Source organism: Hemibagrus wyckioides, linkage group LG02 (genome assembly GCF_019097595.1).
Source record: "Hemibagrus wyckioides isolate EC202008001 linkage group LG02, SWU_Hwy_1.0, whole genome shotgun sequence".
NCBI lineage: Eukaryota > Metazoa > Chordata > Actinopteri > Siluriformes > Bagridae > Hemibagrus > Hemibagrus wyckioides.
The window spans coordinates 13,919,269-13,939,814 of NC_080711.1; the positions used below are offsets into that span (position 1 = coordinate 13,919,269).

Consider the following 20,546-nt stretch of genomic DNA (forward strand, 5'->3'; position numbering starts at 1 on the left):
AAAGCTGGCTTTTTTTTTCGTTTTGTTTTGTTTCTACAGAAAAACATATTCAACATTTCAGTCAACACTACAGATCAGATGGACAGATTAGATTAGACTGAAAATACTGGTGTGTTCCTTTAAAAACAACACTTATACTCATACTCTCAGGACACTCGAGTTCTTCCATTACAACCTTGGCTGATAATGTCTTCATGGATGTTGCTTTGTGCACAGGGGCATTGTCGAGCTAGAACAGATTTAAGCCCCTTAGTCCCAAAGGAGGGATATTGTAATGCTACAGTATACAAAGACATCCTATACAACTGTATGCTTCCTCTGTAGAGAAGGCTCGCATATGAGTGATATGAGGGTCAGGTGTCCACATACTTTTGGCCATATAGTCTATATAATGTATTGCAATAGGTTATAATATCATATGTCTGAATAATCTGTACTGTAAAATAAAATGGATATATATTTAGCCGCTTGTTACAAATACTGATTCTTCTTCTTCTTATTATTATTATCATCATTATTTTAAATCTTAAAGCATTATAATCATTGCTATCAAGTGTAATGCAATTTCATTTCAGCAATACATTGCAACACTTTATGAATGATTTCAAGGGCCATTATATGCATGGCCCTCACAAAGAGTGTTAACTGGAAATGTTTCAAATTTTCACTCAGTGCGATTTTCCAAAAGACACGGCCAATAAATCGAGTCCAATAACAATACCAAGTGTTTCCAGGTCAAGGATGCATTAATAACAAGCATCCACTTTCCATTCTTTTAACCTTGCTGAACTAACAATCAATGGAAAACTTCAATGTCATCACTGTCCAGGAATATCCATCTCATTCCAAGGCACCAAACACACTGCCAACTGCACACCTCAGTGGCAATCCAGGAAATCTGAAGGTCAAAATATCCACTAATGACAAACAGCATGTTTCCCCATGAAAGAACAGATGCAGCCACTAATTCATACAGGGTTTAGAGTGAGGACTGAGATCTGCGAAGACTACAGACCCAGAAAAAGTGATCCGCTCATCCATGTCCCATGCGTCTTCTGGCTGGATAAACTACACTAATGCTTCTCTGCTGAAAGAAAGAGGAAATGAAGTGAGCCAATTAGGCATTCAGACTACGGTCAACCCCAGCTACATTCCTTTTTTGTGGAGATTTAAGGTTATAATTAACAGGGGTTTAAGGTTAAATAGCTGATGGATGGCGAGCTGGGTCAGAGGTCGAGGGTCAAAGTGCAAAGCTAATATGAAGCTGTCTCTCATGCTCTGACTGAGCTGTCTGTGTGAGAGCTTGGTTATGCGCCAAACCTTGAGGATCTGAATTCAATTAAGGTTAAGTAGGTGTGCATGTGTGTGCTGCTTTCATGCAATTCTGACAAAATAATAAATGTGTAGATATAATGAATATGCTATGTACCCTTAATAAAAGAACATTCATTTTGTTTAACTTCAGAAAAGATTATATAAATTAATTCAATTCAATTCAGTACTTGTATAGCACTTTAATTAATGGCCATAAATTTATAAATGAAAATTATAAACTTTATATATTGTCCCTAAAGAGCAAAGGGGAGGCGATGTTGCTAAGGAAAAACTCCCAGGAATGATATGAGAAAGAAACCTTGAGAGTAAACTAGACCCTAACGGCAACCCATCCTCATCTAAGTGACACCAGATTATAAATAATTTCCTTCTACAACTGGTCAACTGGTCTTCTATATGGTCAAAATAAAAGCGTTAATGAAACATGTTAAGCTCCGACTGCTAGCCCTAACACCGGATCTTGTGCCAACCCAGATTTATTTCAGCAGCAATGTGTTTCTCCGTTATAGTAACATATCCGATTGAGTGCATTAAAATAAAGCTGTGATTTGAATTAGAACTGGTGGTACAGTATACAGCTGCTGTCCAGCTGACTCTGCATTACCTTACAATGCTAACCGGTAAAAGGAAACAGTATTTCCAGGCCAGGCATCTTGCTTGTAAGACTTGTAAAACAAGGTCGCCTACTTTTTTATGGGGGGAAAAAAAATGATGCAACCAAAATCTGAGAAAATGCCTTTCCTGACTTGCGCTGATAGCCTACTGAAGCGTCAACCTGTGATTAAGTCTGTCTAAATAAATATAACACCTCTTTCTTTAACATTTGTGGCTGCATAATTGCATGGTAATGCTAAATGTGAAGACACTGTGAAGAAGTGTTTTATGCATTTATTATATCCTGAATTGTATTATGTGGTATAAAATGAGGTCTTGAGTTATTATTGGTCGTTGTCTTCTTTCTCACCTCAATGAGTCTGTCCTGTGGTCGGAGGCCTGCACGGTCAGCCGGAGAGCCCGGATCCAGAGAGCGGATGTACTGACCCGGTCTGGACTTCTCACTGTGCAGATTGAAGCCGTATCCCATTTCTGCCCGGACCAGGTGACACAGTCTGGGGACGAGCTCGGACACATCTTCCGGAGTGGTCGACACCACTGGAGCCTCCTGAGACAGAGAGACACAGCAGATCCAATTAAGCTATGATTTGAAGAGTACAGTAGGTATTAGTGGGTCACTGAGGGTTATTTTCCCAGGATCTTAAAGAAGAAAAAGTGTAATTCTAAACAGTGATGGAGAAAATGATTAGACTAATTTCTTTAAAAGACAAGCAATGCCTGCCAACTCATTTATACCGGCCATCCATGATGAAGTCACATTACTGTAGAGCTTGCTGGACTTCAGAAATTTTTTAGTTGCTCTCTACCACAATCTGTAGGTATTTTTGTCTCTGCCACTTCCTACACACCCTTTTGTTTTTTTCCCCCACTCTTCCTGCCATCTGAAATGCTAAGCCGTGAAGCTGAGCGCAAACCGTGAAAATATCAAGAGCTCCTTTTTTCTCCCAGCCTCTTGCACACAATCTATTTATTTATAGCATCTATATACACATATAGTAAACATATATATACACATGTATAAATATAGTAAACAGTAGCTTAGGTTACAAACAATAAATCCAGTGTCATGTTCTGCCGAGCCTGCCAGACATGGTTAAGCTGCAGAGTCAGTGTGATAATGTAAATTAGGACCAGCGTTAAAGACACACTCAACTTGAAAACATCTAATTAATCACAGGAAGCCACATCAGACTTGCACAACCTACGTAAGCAACATTAACCATAAGAACAGCTCTGGTCTTGGGTCGTAGGCTTGAAATTTTCACACGTTGTGAGACGAAGCGCCTATAGGGGTGACTGTTCTTGGACTACTTTTGCTGTTTTGATCACTGAACAAGTGAACATTATTTCACTGTGCTTTTCTACAAGCTCTTGCCACATGGGGTCTGACTCAGATGTAGATGACGCACGGCCAAACACAGCGCTGCACAGCTTTAACCCTCCGGGGCGATACATGTTAAACCTACCTTATTGCTACAACTACTGACTGTATCAGTTAATAAATACCATACATATCCAATTGGCTATACAACACGGAATGCACACAGGAAGGAACGGGGTTTAGTTGTGTTTAGTTTCAAACCCACCCCTCACCAACAATTGACCCCCCACCCCTCAGAATGCACAATACATTGAACCTTGAGGCAGAAGAAGTCCACATTAGGTTCCAAACCCATCAGCCAAAAACAGCAATCTGAGGCTACAGTGGTGCACAGCTGAAGTGGAAAACATCATCTGGTCTTTTTCCAATCTTCAGCATCCAGTTTCTGTGAACACAATGCAGCCTCATTCTGATGTTGGATGTGAACTACATGTATTGTGTATCTACATGCATTGTCCTTCTGCCACATGATTGGCTGATAGGAATTTTTTTTGACTGTAAGTGTATGGCTAAAAAAGTACTCATAAAATTCGTAACTCACTGGACAGAAAAAAGTAAACAATCCTTTGCCACTGTGTCCCAGAAAGACTGTGCTCTTACGAGCCTAACTGAACTACACTAAGCAGACAAACACACCACACATAGATTCAAATGGACTAAATACTGCCTTTGTGAATGAACCCAATAATCGACCCGGCTCTAGAGTTTTAAAAGTATCATTTTCTGTGTAATATGTACAACTTGTACAATCAACCTCAGACCATTCTCTCCCACACTGTCAAAATTTATAAAAGTTTCCATTCATACCATTTTTATGTTTACATACATTTTCAAGTTCCATTTTCTTACAATAAAGCAAACTAGAGCAAAGCAGACAACAGACAAAGCACAGGATAGATAACAATCAAAAACGCTTCATTTCTCTTCTACAGAGGAACACTTTGGCTAAAATGCAAACAAGAGGTGTCCCGGACCACTGAGAATAACCAGTAAATCAAATCCCACAATTTCCAGCATAGTGGTTCTATGAAAAAAAACCCCAGCATGCATCACTGTCAATGGGAGAATCCTTCCCAGGAAAGCCAGACGGATGGAAACAGGTTCATCATTCAGAGCAAGTTAAATCTAAAAAAAAAAAAGACTCCATCTTAGATCCAAATGCAGGAAAGCCTGTGGGGCCTCAGAAACATAAACAAGAGAAAATCCACAGATGGTAGCCATTATGGCTCTGAGCCGCCAGGAGTGGTTCCACCAGTGTGGTTGTTAACTTTACCCCACCATCCGTCTGTTTGTACCTTAACATCTCCCAAAAGCACAGTCTGCTCTCCCTGGTGTCCTCATTTGCTGCATATTTCTCAATGAAATTCCGTAAAGACATATGCCTGGCTGTTTTACACATCTCCAGAGAAGAAGAAGTAAACTTAGGGTACTTATTCTTCATTATTAGTGCTATAGCATGGCTGTAAAATATTCCAAATATATGAATAAAGTCTCTAACAACAGTGGTGCAGTGAGTAGAGCTGCTGCTTTACAACGTCATGGTCCCCAGTCTGATCCTGAACTCAGATGCTCAGGTGTCTAATGTGAAGTTCGTGCATGTTCTCTCTGTGATTGTCTTAGTTTCCTCCAATGTCCCAAACACATAGATGGACTGGCTACTATAAATTTCCTCAAGGTGTGATTGTGCACATGGTGCTCTATGATTGCTCATCCTGGATGAAAGTCCCACCTTGTGTCCAGTGTTCTCAGGAGAATCTCCGGACTGACCCTTACCCTGACTAAGATAAAGCGGTTACTGAAAATGAATAAATGAGGTCAGCTTCCTGTGCCAGTGCTGGCATGTGAGCTATGACCTCTGCTGATAAATTACGAGCAGAAAATGCATGATAAGAAAGGTTTCCACAGAACAAGACATTTTCTGTGCCTTTACTGTGTGTGTAATATGTTTGCATGGTGTAATCCTTGTGTGTGTCTGAGAGAAAGAAATGCTTCAGCTCAAAATGACCATTAACAACTAACTGACATGCAACTAAATAAATGCAGTGCAATTATTAAAATGACAATTTTTTGACAATTTTGACACAACACCAAAGTAAGCGACATTACAATGTCTCGAAATGTTAAACCAAGCTCATTTTTATTTATGGTTAGAGGAAGCATACATAACTTTTTCATTATAGTGTATTCGCAAAAACCTAATAAATAGCAAAATGAACGTTTACTTAAAATTCATATCTCTGAAAACAATGCATCATGATAGTGACATGAATTCATCTTTAGTAAAATAGTAAACGTAATCTCGATGCACTTAGTAATACAGTAAATAAATATAAATTTGGAATTATGTAGGTTTATATCAGTCACTTCCTCCCCCAGTTCAAAGACGCTGATTAGCTTATCTAAACTGTCTGTAGTGTGTGAGTATGTGTATGATTGTGTCCTTTGATTGCTTGTCACCCGTATTGTGCCTTGAGTCCCCTGGGATAGAGTCCAGGATCTGTGTGACCCAGTGTAGGATAAGGGCTACAGAAACAGGATGGATGGATGGATGCATATAACTGCCACATAGCCCTATGGACGCTGGCTTAGAATAAATAATGTCAGAAATCTGGTTAAAGGTTAAGAGGTGGCATAATTTACTGAGGTGCTTAGCACAAGCGTTTTCCTTTTATACATATAATAATCCATTCCCATGTTTTGACGGAGGACGTCGACAGAGAATCTCATTTGAGGTTAAAGGCATTAGGATGGAGACAGAGATCTGACCCAAGCCTTTTTCCCTCTTACTCAGCAATAACTACAACGGCTGAGAAACTGGAGATTTTGGAAACAAAATGATCACCCCACAGCCAGAGAAGGCGGGGGTGTTCAGAATTACAATGTGTCTAAACCATTTTGGCTTTGACTTTATCACAACAAATCAACATTCCTAATGGGAGAATAAATTTAGAAAATGTTCCTCTTCTACACCCTCTGCCTGCTTCACACCACTCCCTGTCCCCCACGCTGTGGATGGGACTTTAACACATTCCGTTAATTTCCTGCCACAATGAGGCATTGTGCACGACGCTGTAAGACAGGAGGATTTTGTAGCTGTTGCTTTCCACAGTGTGAGCGCAACACTGCTAATGAAATGAGCCTGACATCTTTAAATTATTCAAATCCAAACTCCTGGGATGTCCCGAACATTACTGCTGTTAACTCTTTAATAGTCTATTCTATGTGGATGTGCCGTGTGATGGACAATGTCTCAGGGAATATAATTAAGTGCTGAAGGAGACTACTAGGAGAGGCTTTGATGCCAAATATAACCTCCTTTAGACTTGTGTTTAATGATAAAGTGTCATCAAGTCGTGCGAGTTGTTTGTGAGACAAGCTACATTTTTGGCTTCTTTAGCCTTACAGGCGGAGAGCCTATTACTGGATGGAAAAACAGGAGGTGTCATAACAGCAGCAGCTGTGACACTGGAGTGCCCAGTTTCTTCTGGCATAGAGAGACTGAAGGACTGTAAAAACTTCAAACTGATCAAAAGATTATGCTACAGTTGCCAGACCTGCAAGCCTGCTTTTGTGTCAGGGAGCTATCTCTGGTCAAGATCATCCACAGCAATGTAAGAGACAAAAGCACAGATCTAGTTACTGCTGATCAGGACAGGTGGACTGATCACTGGCAGGTAGCAGGATGGAGACAGGAGTCGGGGTGAGGTGGGGTCAGTGGTAAGGGACAAATATGGCATCATGATATCAATATCTATTATGATTGATCATGGTCATCTGTCTAAACACTGAAAAAAAGGATACTTTTTGAATACAAGCATGTAAAACACATCGGTTCTTTCCTAATAATGAATTCATGTTCAGTTTTATCCACATATATCCTGTGTTTCATATCTACATTACTGTGTTTATTTTAACTAATTGTATTGTATTATATTTTATGTGTGCATGTTGTATTTTGGTATTGACTAAGCAGCTGTTAATTCCCCTAATGGGATCAATAAAGTATATCTATAGATATCTATCTAGTATTTTATTCATTAACTATTGTTATATTGTTATTGCATCTATTCATATCCCCACATCATGGTCTCCTTTTTCAAGAATTAAAGAATTACCCTTTAAGATTTAAAGCTATCCCCTAAAATAGTACAGTATTGATACTGAGGTTGGATTTGGACTTTTCTGTATTTTCACATCCTTCCTCTTTGCCAGTAGTGGCTGGTGCTTAATTATACAAAGGGAAATATAGTTGTTACAAGAGGCAACCAAAAAATCCTCAGACATGACTAGCATAATTCAAATAAGAAACCAGACCGGCACTAATCTACTTGGACCAACGTGAAATTCAGTAATTCTTTCAGTCAAGGAAGAGAGCTCCCTGCTTTTTGGATGAAATTAATGTTAGGAAGTGGTCGGCCCTCCGTTTTTGATTTGAGCCTCTCCTCATAAGAAAGAGAATCCATGGACTTGAAGAAAATGAACTGAGAAACTGTGCTTGGAATGTTTGTAAAAGGAGCAAAGCTGCTAATTCGGACATTCTTAAAATACTAGTTAGCTACCACTTAGATTTTTCAATAGTTAACTTGCAAACTCAGTGTCTACAACTCAACTACAATACATAAGCTACAGCTTTGAAAGAAAAAACACAGATAGACAGATGGAGGAAATGATTTTCTGTTACTGTTATTGTCACTTTTGCCTAATTATTATTTACCGCTGTTGCCGTTTATAAATCACAAAAAGGATGTCAACAGTAAAAAACAGTATAAAATAATCTCTGCCTCGCTCTCTCTCACTTCTCTCTCCTTGACTCCTGCTTTCCACTCCTTGCCTGATCCATCCTGCCTCTGGTTGGAGTCTCGTCACTTGGTGTTTCTTTTTCTGTAAACTGATTCTGTGGGCTATACATCTGCTAACTTTCTAATGTTACAGTTATAGAAAGTGCGGTTAAAAACCAAACAAAACTTTTTTTTTACTTTCTAGAATAATACATAGCAGCATGAGTGATGAGTAATATAGCAATATTAGGGAAGCAATACTTCCTCCAAGTAATAGGTTGTGGTATTCACACTGCCACGATCAGTTCTCACTACAATCAGAGATAGTCTTCTGCAGCTTGCACTGAACCACAGGCAATATACAAAGAAGTGATGATGGAGACCATCACCAAATGCCAACCACCATAATCCTATGCATCATGGATGAGCAAAGCCAGAGAAAAAACAAGAGCCATCAAGCAGAGGAACAGCAAGCATAGACAGATTTGTACATGCTAAGCTTTTTGCATGTGCAGAGTGACTAAGATTCAGCTTTAGTGACCTAATTCTACAGGTTCTGTATTTAGGTATATAGGTTAGTGTATGCAGAAATGGGTTTTGCAGTTATGTTGCACTGCCTTCTAAGGTTGCCAGATATTTTTGAGTAAATGTGCCAGAGATTTCCATTAGTGTCTAGACCCCTGCCTTTAAACACAAGCACTTGCCTTAAAGAACAAAAATAAATAAAACTGGGATAAGACTCATGACAGAAGGAAATTGTAGCAGTTTTTTGTTGTTGTTGTTCCTTCGCATTGTTTTTTTGAGCATATTTCTACCCAAAAGGCAGAAAATCCTGTTAAGTTATACAGTGCTCTCTTTCTGTCTGGTCAATTTGGATCTTTCTAAATTTCTGGATCGAATATGTCACAGATAAGTTGAACAAACACTCTGATAGATGATAGATAAGACTACACACACATTTTTTTTAAACCTCATGTTCATGTCATAAGAAATCACAGTATCATTCTGAATTTCATTTCATTTTCAGTTCCACTGTTGAAGAACGAGGCAAAAAGTGGATAGAGATATTGCTTTAAATGCAACGAAAGAAAAATAACAGGATTAACAAGAACATTTGAAAGTAATCAGTGGTCTCAGTAAGTGTAAGTGTATCGCTCATCCCACTAACTCTAATCTCATCCCACCCAGCCCTCATTGTTTCCTGAGAAGATGTGCAGAACAGGAGAAAAAATGTTACTCTGAAAAAGATTATCAAGAAATGTTAACCATGAAATGTTGGCCACAATCAGAAAGTGTTGCAACTCTTTTGGAAAAATTTTGGGCGAGGAGCTACAAGATCTTTTTTTTTTGTTTTTTTTTTGGATGTTTCAAGGGTTTCATCAATAATACAAAATAATAAACACTATGAGCTAATACCTGAAACAGGGTTAAGTAAGATTTTTTTCTTTCCTGCATGCAATTCATTGCTGCAGAATTGCACTAAATCCTGGCATACTGCCCCTGCTGACTAAGTTTCGCTATATTGTGCACCCTGCAGTGCCATTGTCCTTACTTGTGCCCTCTTTAGAATGTGTCCGGCCAATCGGAGGCCATCGTACATTATTTAAGGTCTGAATGATAGGCCTACAGTAGTTCAACCAAGCGTGTTATTGAGCTTGTGCATAAAAAACACAATAGAGAGCAACCAGTTCAGACAAAAGAGGAAAGGAGCATGACCTCGGCGATTTAGATCACTGCAACCAAGAACGGCACGACCAATTGTTTTAGCAAGCGTGACAATATAATGCTGACACTGATTTATATGAATAATTGATTCATAAAGACTGCACGCTAGGCATTCCAGAATTACTTCATTATGTTTAACAGCCATCGAAGTCAACAGATGTGTTCACTCATATGAGATTACAGGCATCAGTGTATATCAGCTTAAAGACAAAAGCTGAAAAGCCCATTATGTTCCGGAATCATGTACAAGCACAAGATCAAGCAAAAGAGTACAGAAATAAACTGCCACTGGGAATATGCATGAAGGTTTTGGGAAAACGTTTTCCATTTTCCACAAGTATTCAGTTAATAAAACAAAATTACATGTGGGTTGCATTCAGAGATCTGCGGTGTTTCATTTCCTGTTGTTCTGTTTGTGCCATGTGAACCGCATAAATGCTACATAGCCAAACAAGACCAACATACTCATTGAGCTGGAAGCGCATCTAAGCATCCCCAAAGCTCTACCCTATCAGCTCACTGCCTGAAATCCCAGATGAGCCACAGAACTCAAAGCTTAGCATACAGCAGACCGATTTCATTTCTGCTGACAGCAATGGCAACCTGGGCAGTTTTTTACCGCTAATGAACCACATAGAACAAAGAGGTGAAGAGAACCATGGAAAGAAAACTGACACAGAAATGAAACAAGGTGCTTCTAGAGCTCAGGAGTTCCTTGCATAATCTCTCCACTAGTGCTGTGTAATTATATAATTAAAAAAAACTTTCAGCATAATAAGGAAATTCATTTTATTAGGAACACCTGTACCCTTACTGATTTGTGCAATTATCTAATCAGCCAATCATGTGTCAGATAATCCAGATACGGGCCAGCAGCTTCGGGTAATGTTCCCAACCATCAACCATCAGAATGGCGGAAAAAATGTGATCTCAGTGATTTTGATGGTGGGGATTGTTGGTGCCAGAAAGGCTGGATTGAGTATTTTTTGTATTAACATCCAGTGAGCCGTAGCACTGTGGAATGAAACACTTTGTTGATGAGAGAGGTCAACAGCGAATGGAAAAAAATGCTTTGAGCTGACAGAAACACTTCAGTAACTCACTCTGTACAATTGTGGTGAGCAGAAAAGCATCGCAAAATGCACAACACATCAACACAGTGGAAGCTACAACGTCAGGTTCTACTTCTGTCAGCCAAAGAACAGAAAATCGAAGCTGCAGTGGACACAGACTCACCGAAACTGCACTGGAAAACACAGCCTGGTCTGATGAATCTTGATTTCTACTGACATATACAGAAATTGGTGCCAGTGGCATGAATCCATGGACCCAAACTGCCTTGTGCCAACAGTCCAGGCTGGTGGAGGTGGTGTAATAGTGTGGAGAATGTTATCTTGGGACACTTTGGGCCTAATAATACTCACTAATGCCACAGCATACTTGAGTATTGCTTCTGACCATGTGCATCCATTTATGGCCACAATTTACCATCTTCTAATGGCTACTTCCAGCATGATAATGCACCATGGCACCAGGCAACCAGTCATCTCATGAACAAGAACATGATAGGAGGTTCATTGTTGTTCAGTCTCCACATCCAAACCCAATAGGACACCTTTGGGATGTGGTAAAATGCGAGATTCTCAGCATGAAAGTCCACCTGAAAAAGCAGCAGGAACTGCATGATGCAATCGTGTAAACATGGACCAGAATCTCAAAGGAATGCTTCAAACATCATGAAAACAATTTATTTTGGAGTGAAGTGGCCTGAGAGTGAAATTTAAGGATTGCGAGACACTGGTCTATATACCTTAAGTACAGTTTATTCACTGATTCTCAACCGTCATGGACTGCGTGGATGCACTGAATAGTATGCACCAAGCTGAACTTACATGTATACATGTAACATTAGTTCTTCATCCTGTTCCACGCCTACTCGACACCCAGTTGCACTCCAGTAACTTGGTGCTCTATTAACCCACCTAGCGCACTCACCTGACACCAAATAATCCCAACAACTGTTGGGATAAAAAAAAAAAATGCAGATACTGACCCTAGGCACAGATTCTCTTTACCCAAGTCGTGCATGGTTAAAATGTACCACTCATGTAGAAACAGATGTTGTGAAAATACTCGTGAGAAAGTCTAACAGTTCTCAGAGTTCTGTGCACACATTCTCTGAAGAAATAACAAGACACATGTTCACGTATGTGTTTAGCATGGAAGCTTCAGACAACTGATATATGAGTGCACATTCTTTCTTTAGAAGGTCGTACCGAGGGATTCTCCACATGGGCTGTGTTTAACACACAGGGCAAATGAGGAACATGCTCATCCCAGCCTAATAAGTCAACTTAATTGGCAGGGAGACATCATGGGGTGTTTCACAAGCAGTGTAACACAAAGATAAGGCAAGAACTAAAAACACTGGCTGTGTTTTTATTTTCTCTTTGCTGCCTTTTACTCAGATGCAAAAGCAAATCTGTATTGCCTAACAATTTTTATGTATACTGTACTTTTTAAAACTATCAGAAACTGTAAGTAATGTACATGTACTTATGCTTGTTTGTTTCATCTGTTTCATCTTTGTGTGTGTGTGTGTTGGGCACTGATGACACACAGCAGATCCACACCCCTGTTATCAGTACAATGCACACATATACACACGTACTCCCCTCTTCAGTCCTGCTGCTTTATGGTCCCTAAGGTCAAAAACATGCCATTTTACACGCACATACACACACGTATGCTCCATAACAGGGGCCCTCACTTATGCAGACAGAACATGATTTCACGTAAAAGTTATGGAGAGTCTTACACAGGGTGTTCCGGTGTCCCCCCTTACCCCCTATCAGGAAACATATGCGGGCAAACAGGATGGACAGTGATCAGGGTGGAAAAACACACACACATGTATACACACACACACTACTCGATTAATTCAACCCTATTTATACCCTGTTATGCACTGTGGCTTATATCTGGATTGTATGTGGATCAGATTTAACCACACATGAATAAACACTTGCAGTCAAATGTATCTTTGGGAGCTGCATTGCCCTATAGCACTTTACATGCAAATTCATAGCCATTGACCACTGTGGGTTTTCTATATTTTTTGCTGTTTGTTTGTTTGTTTTTCGCACCTTTCTGTATAAACCTCAGAGGCTGTTGTACAGGACAACCCCAAGAGCTCAGGAAGTCTGAATTTCTTAAACCACTCTGTCTGGCAACCACTATATAATCATAGAAGTCAACAAGCCCACATTTTCCCTCATTCTGATGTTTGAGGAGAAACCGCAAACTTAAGCTCTTGACCTGCATGATTTTATGCACTTCTCTGTTGCAGCATGATAAGATTGGCTGATAAGATAACTGCATGAATTCTGGTGTACAGGTGTTCCTATTACAGTGACCGATGTGTTTATGCAATCTGTATTGGTTTCATATGGTAAAATATACAGCAAAATCTCCAAATGTGATCGTTGGAGAGAGAAAAAGTCAAGGTTAAGGAACAGGGGAGTGATACATCGTGTATGTTATGTATAGATACTGAATCCTGGATCCTTGATTTCCTTTAATATTCTGCAGAATATGTGATAATACGATGTGTTGCTTTTGGTCATGTCACTACTATCCTTTATACAGAATGTTTATAGTATGTAGTGCTACATACTTCTGCTTCCATCTGTTTGTCACCACAATAAGAAAAAAAAAGCTATATTCACAACAAATCAATTTACACAAATGCATGTACAAGTCCTGACACAGTGTGAGATTGCATTACACTTCCAGAAACTTTCCAAAGCCACATGACTGCCGCGAAAAGCATGCTGAATCAATTATCCAGAATTCTCAACACACACACATACACACACACATACACACACACACACACACACAAATTTGCAGGGTCCAACTGAGACAGAACAGCTGGCTATATGCATTTAGGATCAAATATGTTTCCAAAATGTCGAGCGATCAAACGAACATAGAAGATCTGCAGAGCACGTTACTTTTTTTTTCCTCTAGGCTCGGCTGAAAATAGCAGACAGTTTGAGCATGCAGGGTTGTGAACACAGCAGATGGAGGTTTTGCATGTGTTGCATGCTCACAGGTGGGCTGCATATCAGACGCCATCCTCAACCAGAATTTTATTAAAAGCAATGAGCGAGTGTATGAATGATGGCAGAGAAGTGATCGTGAAGATTGTGGATTGGGAGTGAGTTAGAAATCTCAGCATGCATGATTGTGGGAAGTCATTTTGCTAAACATGTATCAATCTGAGTGAGTGAGAGCGAGGGAGAGAGAGAGAGAGAGTGAGTGGGCAGTGAAGACTCCCTTGGTGTGAATAAAGCCTACGCCGTTTGACCTGCGTGGTTACATCATGGCCGTGTTGGAGAAGATTTACAAGTGTTTGCAATGGCTCATTCTCAGGCAAGCAGTGATGATGATGATGATGATGATGATGATGATACTGAACAACACATATGTTGAACCCAGAGACTTATTAGATCTTTTCTGACTTGTAAAACAAAACCAAGAAAAAATGGAAGAATTGCTTTTCTTAATAAAAGAGCTGAGAGTGTATGTATTAAGCCAGCTGCAAATACAACACACTGAAGTTTGGCACTGAAAATGCAACCAGTGGGCAGCTCATATCCTATTTTCTCCCCTGGGCCCGAAGTCTGATCGGAGCCAGGCCTGGCTATTGTTAAGCAGGAGACGGCATGAGATGGTCAATCTGGGGGTTAATGAGGGGAAGACATCTCCAGCGCTGGCTGTCAACGAAGTGGCCAGAGATAAAAGGGGGAGATGCATGCCTGCCTTCTCACACACTCTGCGCCTTGAACTGTGTTCTTCCAACCCCCCTGCTGTCCATCCTCCTACATACACACCAGTCACAAACAGAGAGCCTCCTCAGGCACTGCCCTACAAATGCCCTGCTGAGAGGCACATCTGGACACAACACAGCTGCCTTTCAGTTCTGGGGCAGGAGAACAACAATAGGAAACGAGTCTTTAAGAGCATTTAAATGAGGTGTAGAGAAGCTGCATGCAGAGTGTTGTGTACTGTTTGTGTTGTCTGAAAAACATGCTCAAACAAAGAGAAGACACTTAGACGCCATTTGTACTATACTGCATCGCTCTAATGTTTTTTTATGGACTTGTGTCTGACAGGTAGAAACTAGACGAATTCTAAAAATATAAATTTCCAGACTTCATATACACAACCGAATCTGTTGAGGACTTTCTTCCTCCCATTAATGCACAACACATAGAAATCCAGCTGCAAACCATAAAGGTAATGTAGTGCTGTCTCACCAAGCCAATGAATGTTCTAGAGAGACTGTAAAAGAATTAAAAACAAAAACAAAGCCTGATTAGCAGGCGTCTTAATATTTCCCAAACCAGTGCTGAGATGGGAAACACATGGGAAGAGGAGAAAAAAATTCAATGAAGCTGTGAACAACAACAACAACAACAACAGACATAGCCACACAAGTAATATGTAAGAAATTATTCAAGCTCCATGAACGCTTAGCACGATATGACTCTTAACCATGCTTGAAAACTCATGTCCTTTGGAGCCTGATTCTCTCATACACAATATGTTCCTCATCGACATTATGGTTTTCATGTCTTATATTAACTAGTCACGGTGAATGACAGGATTGTAACCTCACTGTTGACTTTTCCTTAATCCAGTGGTTTTCGTCCCTTCTGTGTTCACCTCCGGCTAAACAAAAAATTGAGTAAACGGTTCGCTCTGGATTCAAAATCAAACTACAGCAAACCTCTGTTTTTTAGTGCATCAGACGCAAACTGCACTGAAAAACCCTTTTCATAACATTATCACATGACTATAACACTATGACATGGCTATAAAAGCACAGAAGTACATTGCTGACCAGAGCTAAACATAACAAAACAACTATTTAACTGTTGCTTTTACTTTTCTTTTACCTTTTCTGTTACCTTTCAAATCAAATGGCAAATTAAAATATATATATTTCTTAATATATAGCTTATTTCGCTGCTATTAAATGTCATCTGCTCAACTCAATACCTCAGACCTCGAGGAGTTCACCTATCAACTTGAGCTAACAGTGAAGTGAAGCTAGCAGCATTTTGCTATGAAAACAAAATAAAAAGCATATGGAAACTAAATTCAGTTAACCAGAATGTCGTTCTTTATATCTTTTGCCTCTCAGAGACAAATACGGGATAAGGATCCATTGGTAATGTTCAGTAGTAGGAAAATAATCTAAATGAACAGGTATAGCTTAGCAGTTCAAATCTATTTGTGACTAAAAGAGGCTGACGCCATAGACACATATGTTTTATTCATAGTTTGCCAAAAAACAAGACTAACCCTAAGATTTGTTTAAAGATAAATCCACTTTAACCAATATAATGCATGCTGATGTTAGCAAGTGAGCAATCAGCTAGATCCAGAAGGCCAGCTTGTGTTTCTGCTAGTTATGCTAGTCAAGCAATGATTAGCAAATAAACCAGCCATTCATTTTACAATAGCTTGTAACTGAAACTATCTACACTAACTGGGAGTAAGGAAATAGTAGTTTAATTATAATGGATTTCTTAATGTGTTCTTGTCACGATTGTTTAATAGAGAGAACTGACAGACTGTGTGTTTACACAGCATTAATTATTAGCCTTGGTTGTAAATGTGGTCTGTGTTACTTTTATAACTTACATAAAGGTTCTTTCGTACCAATAACATGTAATAGATTTAAACAGCGCGTGCATGTGGGTTAGTAAGCGGTAGGTGGTAACATGTCTGGATGTTGCTCTGAGCATCAACGAGGTTATGTTGGACGAGTCCAGATCCAAGACAGGTTCAGTGACCTCAACACAAACACTCGTCTTTGTTTACGCAGATGTGTGGAGGTGAACTGTGGCGAATAATGACACTTTATAATCTTAAGCCTGAAGAGAATTCATCAAGTCTGTGTGAACTCAGCTCACTCTATGTGCCTCCAGATTTCGAGAATATTCTCTCAGAACAAATTGCATGTTAATGCTCCACTTCTCTCATAGGCCTTGCTCCTAACACCTCCTCAGTCCTTCTTGGTGCGGACCAGATGTGTGCTTGCAAGTGAGAGGGGTCAAGTGTGGGTGTGCGTGAGCATAAAAATGACTTGCAAAGCTAATGATTTGAAGGCCTACACTTGGAAAGGAAATGAGACAGGAAAAGAGAAGAATGAGTAAGATGTGAATCAGTCAGACTACACTTAATATAAAAATTGCATTAAAAATCAAATAGTTAAGAAATTTGATTATGAACACTTTTTATAGTGTATACAGTGTATATCAATATAATGTAGCATCTAAATGTTATGCTTTAACCCTTTTTACTAGTACATTCTGTCATCATAATGGTAAATGACATCAGTATAAAAAAATGAATTATTTTATCGTCTCAAGTCTGACATAACATTAGCCAAGACACTGTTGGCATTCAGTGCGAGATGTCTTTACATCTGTTGGAGGTAACCTTACACAGAATTTTAGTGGTTGAAGATAACAGCTTCAAATTTTAGATGCTGTGAACACGCACTTGAGGCATCTCAGACAGCAGAAATGAGTTTGGTATCATCATCATCATTTACTTTGAAGGTAGAAACATTTGTGTGGAAAAAAGTTATTCAAATTTAATTCATATATACTGCCCCTAGTTGGTTAGATCCAAACAGAAATACTGGAAATCCTTAAAGCTGAGTCTATTCAAGTCTACTTTCACATGAGCCATTAAGCACCGATGTAGACAGTGACGTAGAAAGAAATTCAATGCTAAACATGAACACCCCCAAAACAGGCACAAATTCCATTTTTTGGCCTCTGGGAAAAAGAGATAGGATTAGCCATACAAACATGATACCAGCATGAAGCTATGCATCACCATTCTCTTTATCTGTCATGACAGGTTTCTGGAAAGTTCTTCCAAATACATGCAACAATATAATCCGACAATACAGGCACTAGATAATTAAAGCTTATAAAGCCACCAAAAATGTTTAAAAGCCATAGCACATGCAGATTTGTTATTTGACATAAATCTACTGAAACATTAGCATGCACCTCTATAACTTCTCATAACTTGTCCAGCTAATTTGCAATTGCAACTTTATTTTGGCTTCAGAATAGTCAATCTCAGTTGATAGATCTGCTCTAGATACTCTGATGATTCACTGATACATTATCCTCTAGGTTTATTACTCATGCTAGTAATCTAAAACCTTATATGGACTTGATTTATTCATATCTAAGAGATATTCTCTCTCTCTCTCTTATTCTCTCCCTTATACCCCTGTTCACTCACACACTTTCATTAGCACTAGTTCTACAAAAAATATATATATATATTTCTTTTTGCTTAGCATGATTTTACTTTTTTTTTTTTTTTTAAATATTTCAGTAAATGATTAAATCAACCAGAACTAAAAAATATATAAAAGTTCAGATTAAGGAGCGCAAGGCCTAATAATATTATTAGCTATGCATTTAGGAAGTGTGGCAGTTTAGCTGGATGGTGGATTTTTTTAAGTGAATCTTCCACAATACATAGTAAACAGCAAAGAAAATCTATATAATCCTTTAGGAAATTGACTGGTTGCACATGTCTACCATGTTTGTCAAGGCAACAAACACATTGTGCTACATTAGAAACTTTAACTTCATTAAAAATGATAATATACTTTGATAGTGAATTCAGTTTCAATTCAGAACAAAGGTCAGAGACTAGGCTGTATTCTGAGATCATAAGGGGTCGAAGTGTGTGTTAATATTGTGAGTATTCTGTCCAATCGCAACAGAAGAATATTTTAGGCTAATGTCTTATGACTTTCTACAAGCTGTCCTGAGACGGAGATTTAACTCCTTGTACCAGAGGACAGAAAATGGAATTCGTGCCTTTTTGGGGAATTGAATTTCTTTGTCATGTCACACTCCACAGTGGTGATTTATGACTCATGAAAAATCTTTAGTCTTTCAAACCAACCAGCAGCAATGTTTTCATAGAAAAGTTCCAAAAAATAAACCCACAAATCCATGTTTATATTTTCAAAGTAAATTGTGATATTAAACTCATTTCTGCTCACTTAGATACCCAGAGTGCTTATTCATAAGCATCTAAAATTCAAAGGTGTTATCTTCAACCACTACAATTCTGTGTAGGTTTACACCAAACAGAGGGAAAAACATCTCGCACTGAAAGCCAACTAATTTTAGACTTGCTGCAATGAAATAATTCATTTGCTTACACTGATTGAAAATGTCCAATAAGTTGATTTCTGTTAAAAAGAAGGGTTAAGTAAAAGTTGTTGATCAGATGTTCACCGAAATCGAAGCTGCCGATCACATGCCATTTTTCCCTAATGACATCAGTGTCAGGAGTGCATGACAGTTTGTCAAACTCAGGAATCCGTAGCAGCTCTTTGGCTGCTCCATCACAACCTCTCATGCTGACTCCTTAAGACAACAAAGATCTTTTATTTGTTGACCTGCACAAACGAAGTTCTGCTCACTGCTGTTCATACAAACACAACATATTTTCTTTTGACTGCAAAGATCCACAACTGTGTATTTGGATTGTGGAGAGGAGAGGAGACAAAAAAGTGCTGTTCATCATTGGGATAAGATGAAAACTGACCCTGGGTCAGCCTTTTCCTTTCTGATGTTTGATGCACATGACCCCAGCTTTCATTGCAGTGATCTTTAGATTATACAACCCTCCACAACAGTCTACATATACTACAAACTTTTCCTGTGGTGCAATACTCTTCAGCCTATTTCAGCAGAGAACAAAAAGAGAGAAAGATCAGAGGCAGAGCAAACAAGGTAGTGCACAAAAATGACAGCTGGACCAGCTGGGGGAAAAAAAATCAAGCTTCAACAAAGAAAGAATTGTTGCCAGTGGAAAGAGATGCTGCCACAACAATCTAAACATCCAGTCCACATCGAACAAATCAAATCAAATCAACTGCAATGCAACTAGGAAGCCGGGAGACATGACTAGTTCTCATCTTCTCTTTATTTCTTCCTTTTCTTCTGAGCTCTGCCTTTCTCCCGTTTTCGCTTTTATTTTCTCCTCATTTCGATTCGAACTTTGATGCTAACAAGCCTGCATTCTCACATCTAAATAAAACATGAGTACATTCATATAGACTGAAACCAAATCTTACAAAGGATCCCTAAGACATGGATATTTACAATGCTCTAAAATCAAGGACTGCACACAGAGTTTCTGTCACAACAACCCAATATTTCTTCTTATGCAATTACAGAATGTCGGAATGTAGACAGTGGCAGCGATGTCAAAGCTGTGCTGTTATAGAAAATGAATCAACACCTTCTGACTAATCAAAGCCATAACATAAACAAAACAAATAAACGATAGAACTTATAAGAAAATAATCCCTGTTAAGCATGAAGCTGTTTATTTTCTAACCAAAATGCATTCCTCTTACACAACAGTGATTTGCCAACGATTTTAGCTCAGTTTAATAAACAACACGTCACGCTTTTTGACAGTTTTGACGCTTTTTGACATTCACATCTGTGGAACGTACATGAGACAAGTTATCACTTACAATACATCAGATACCGACTAAACAGTCCTTCTCCTACCAGGTCCTCATTTCATCTTTCTTCAAGGCAAAAAATGCAGCTTCTCTTGTTACAAAGAACCAG

The 20,546-nt window shown here is 39.0% G+C and overlaps 1 protein-coding gene across 1 annotated transcript in view; it reads right to left on the reverse strand.

The window, feature by feature from the left end:
• The window catches only part of LOC131343014 (Na(+)/H(+) exchange regulatory cofactor NHE-RF2), a 43,235-nt gene that overhangs the window by 10,988 nt on the left and 11,701 nt on the right, over positions 1–20,546 (reverse strand). The window contains exon 3 of the mRNA XM_058374360.1: positions 2,300–2,497. Within this exon, the coding sequence (XP_058230343.1) occupies positions 2,300–2,497 (198 nt within the window). The remainder of the gene's footprint in view (positions 1–2,299; positions 2,498–20,546) is intronic.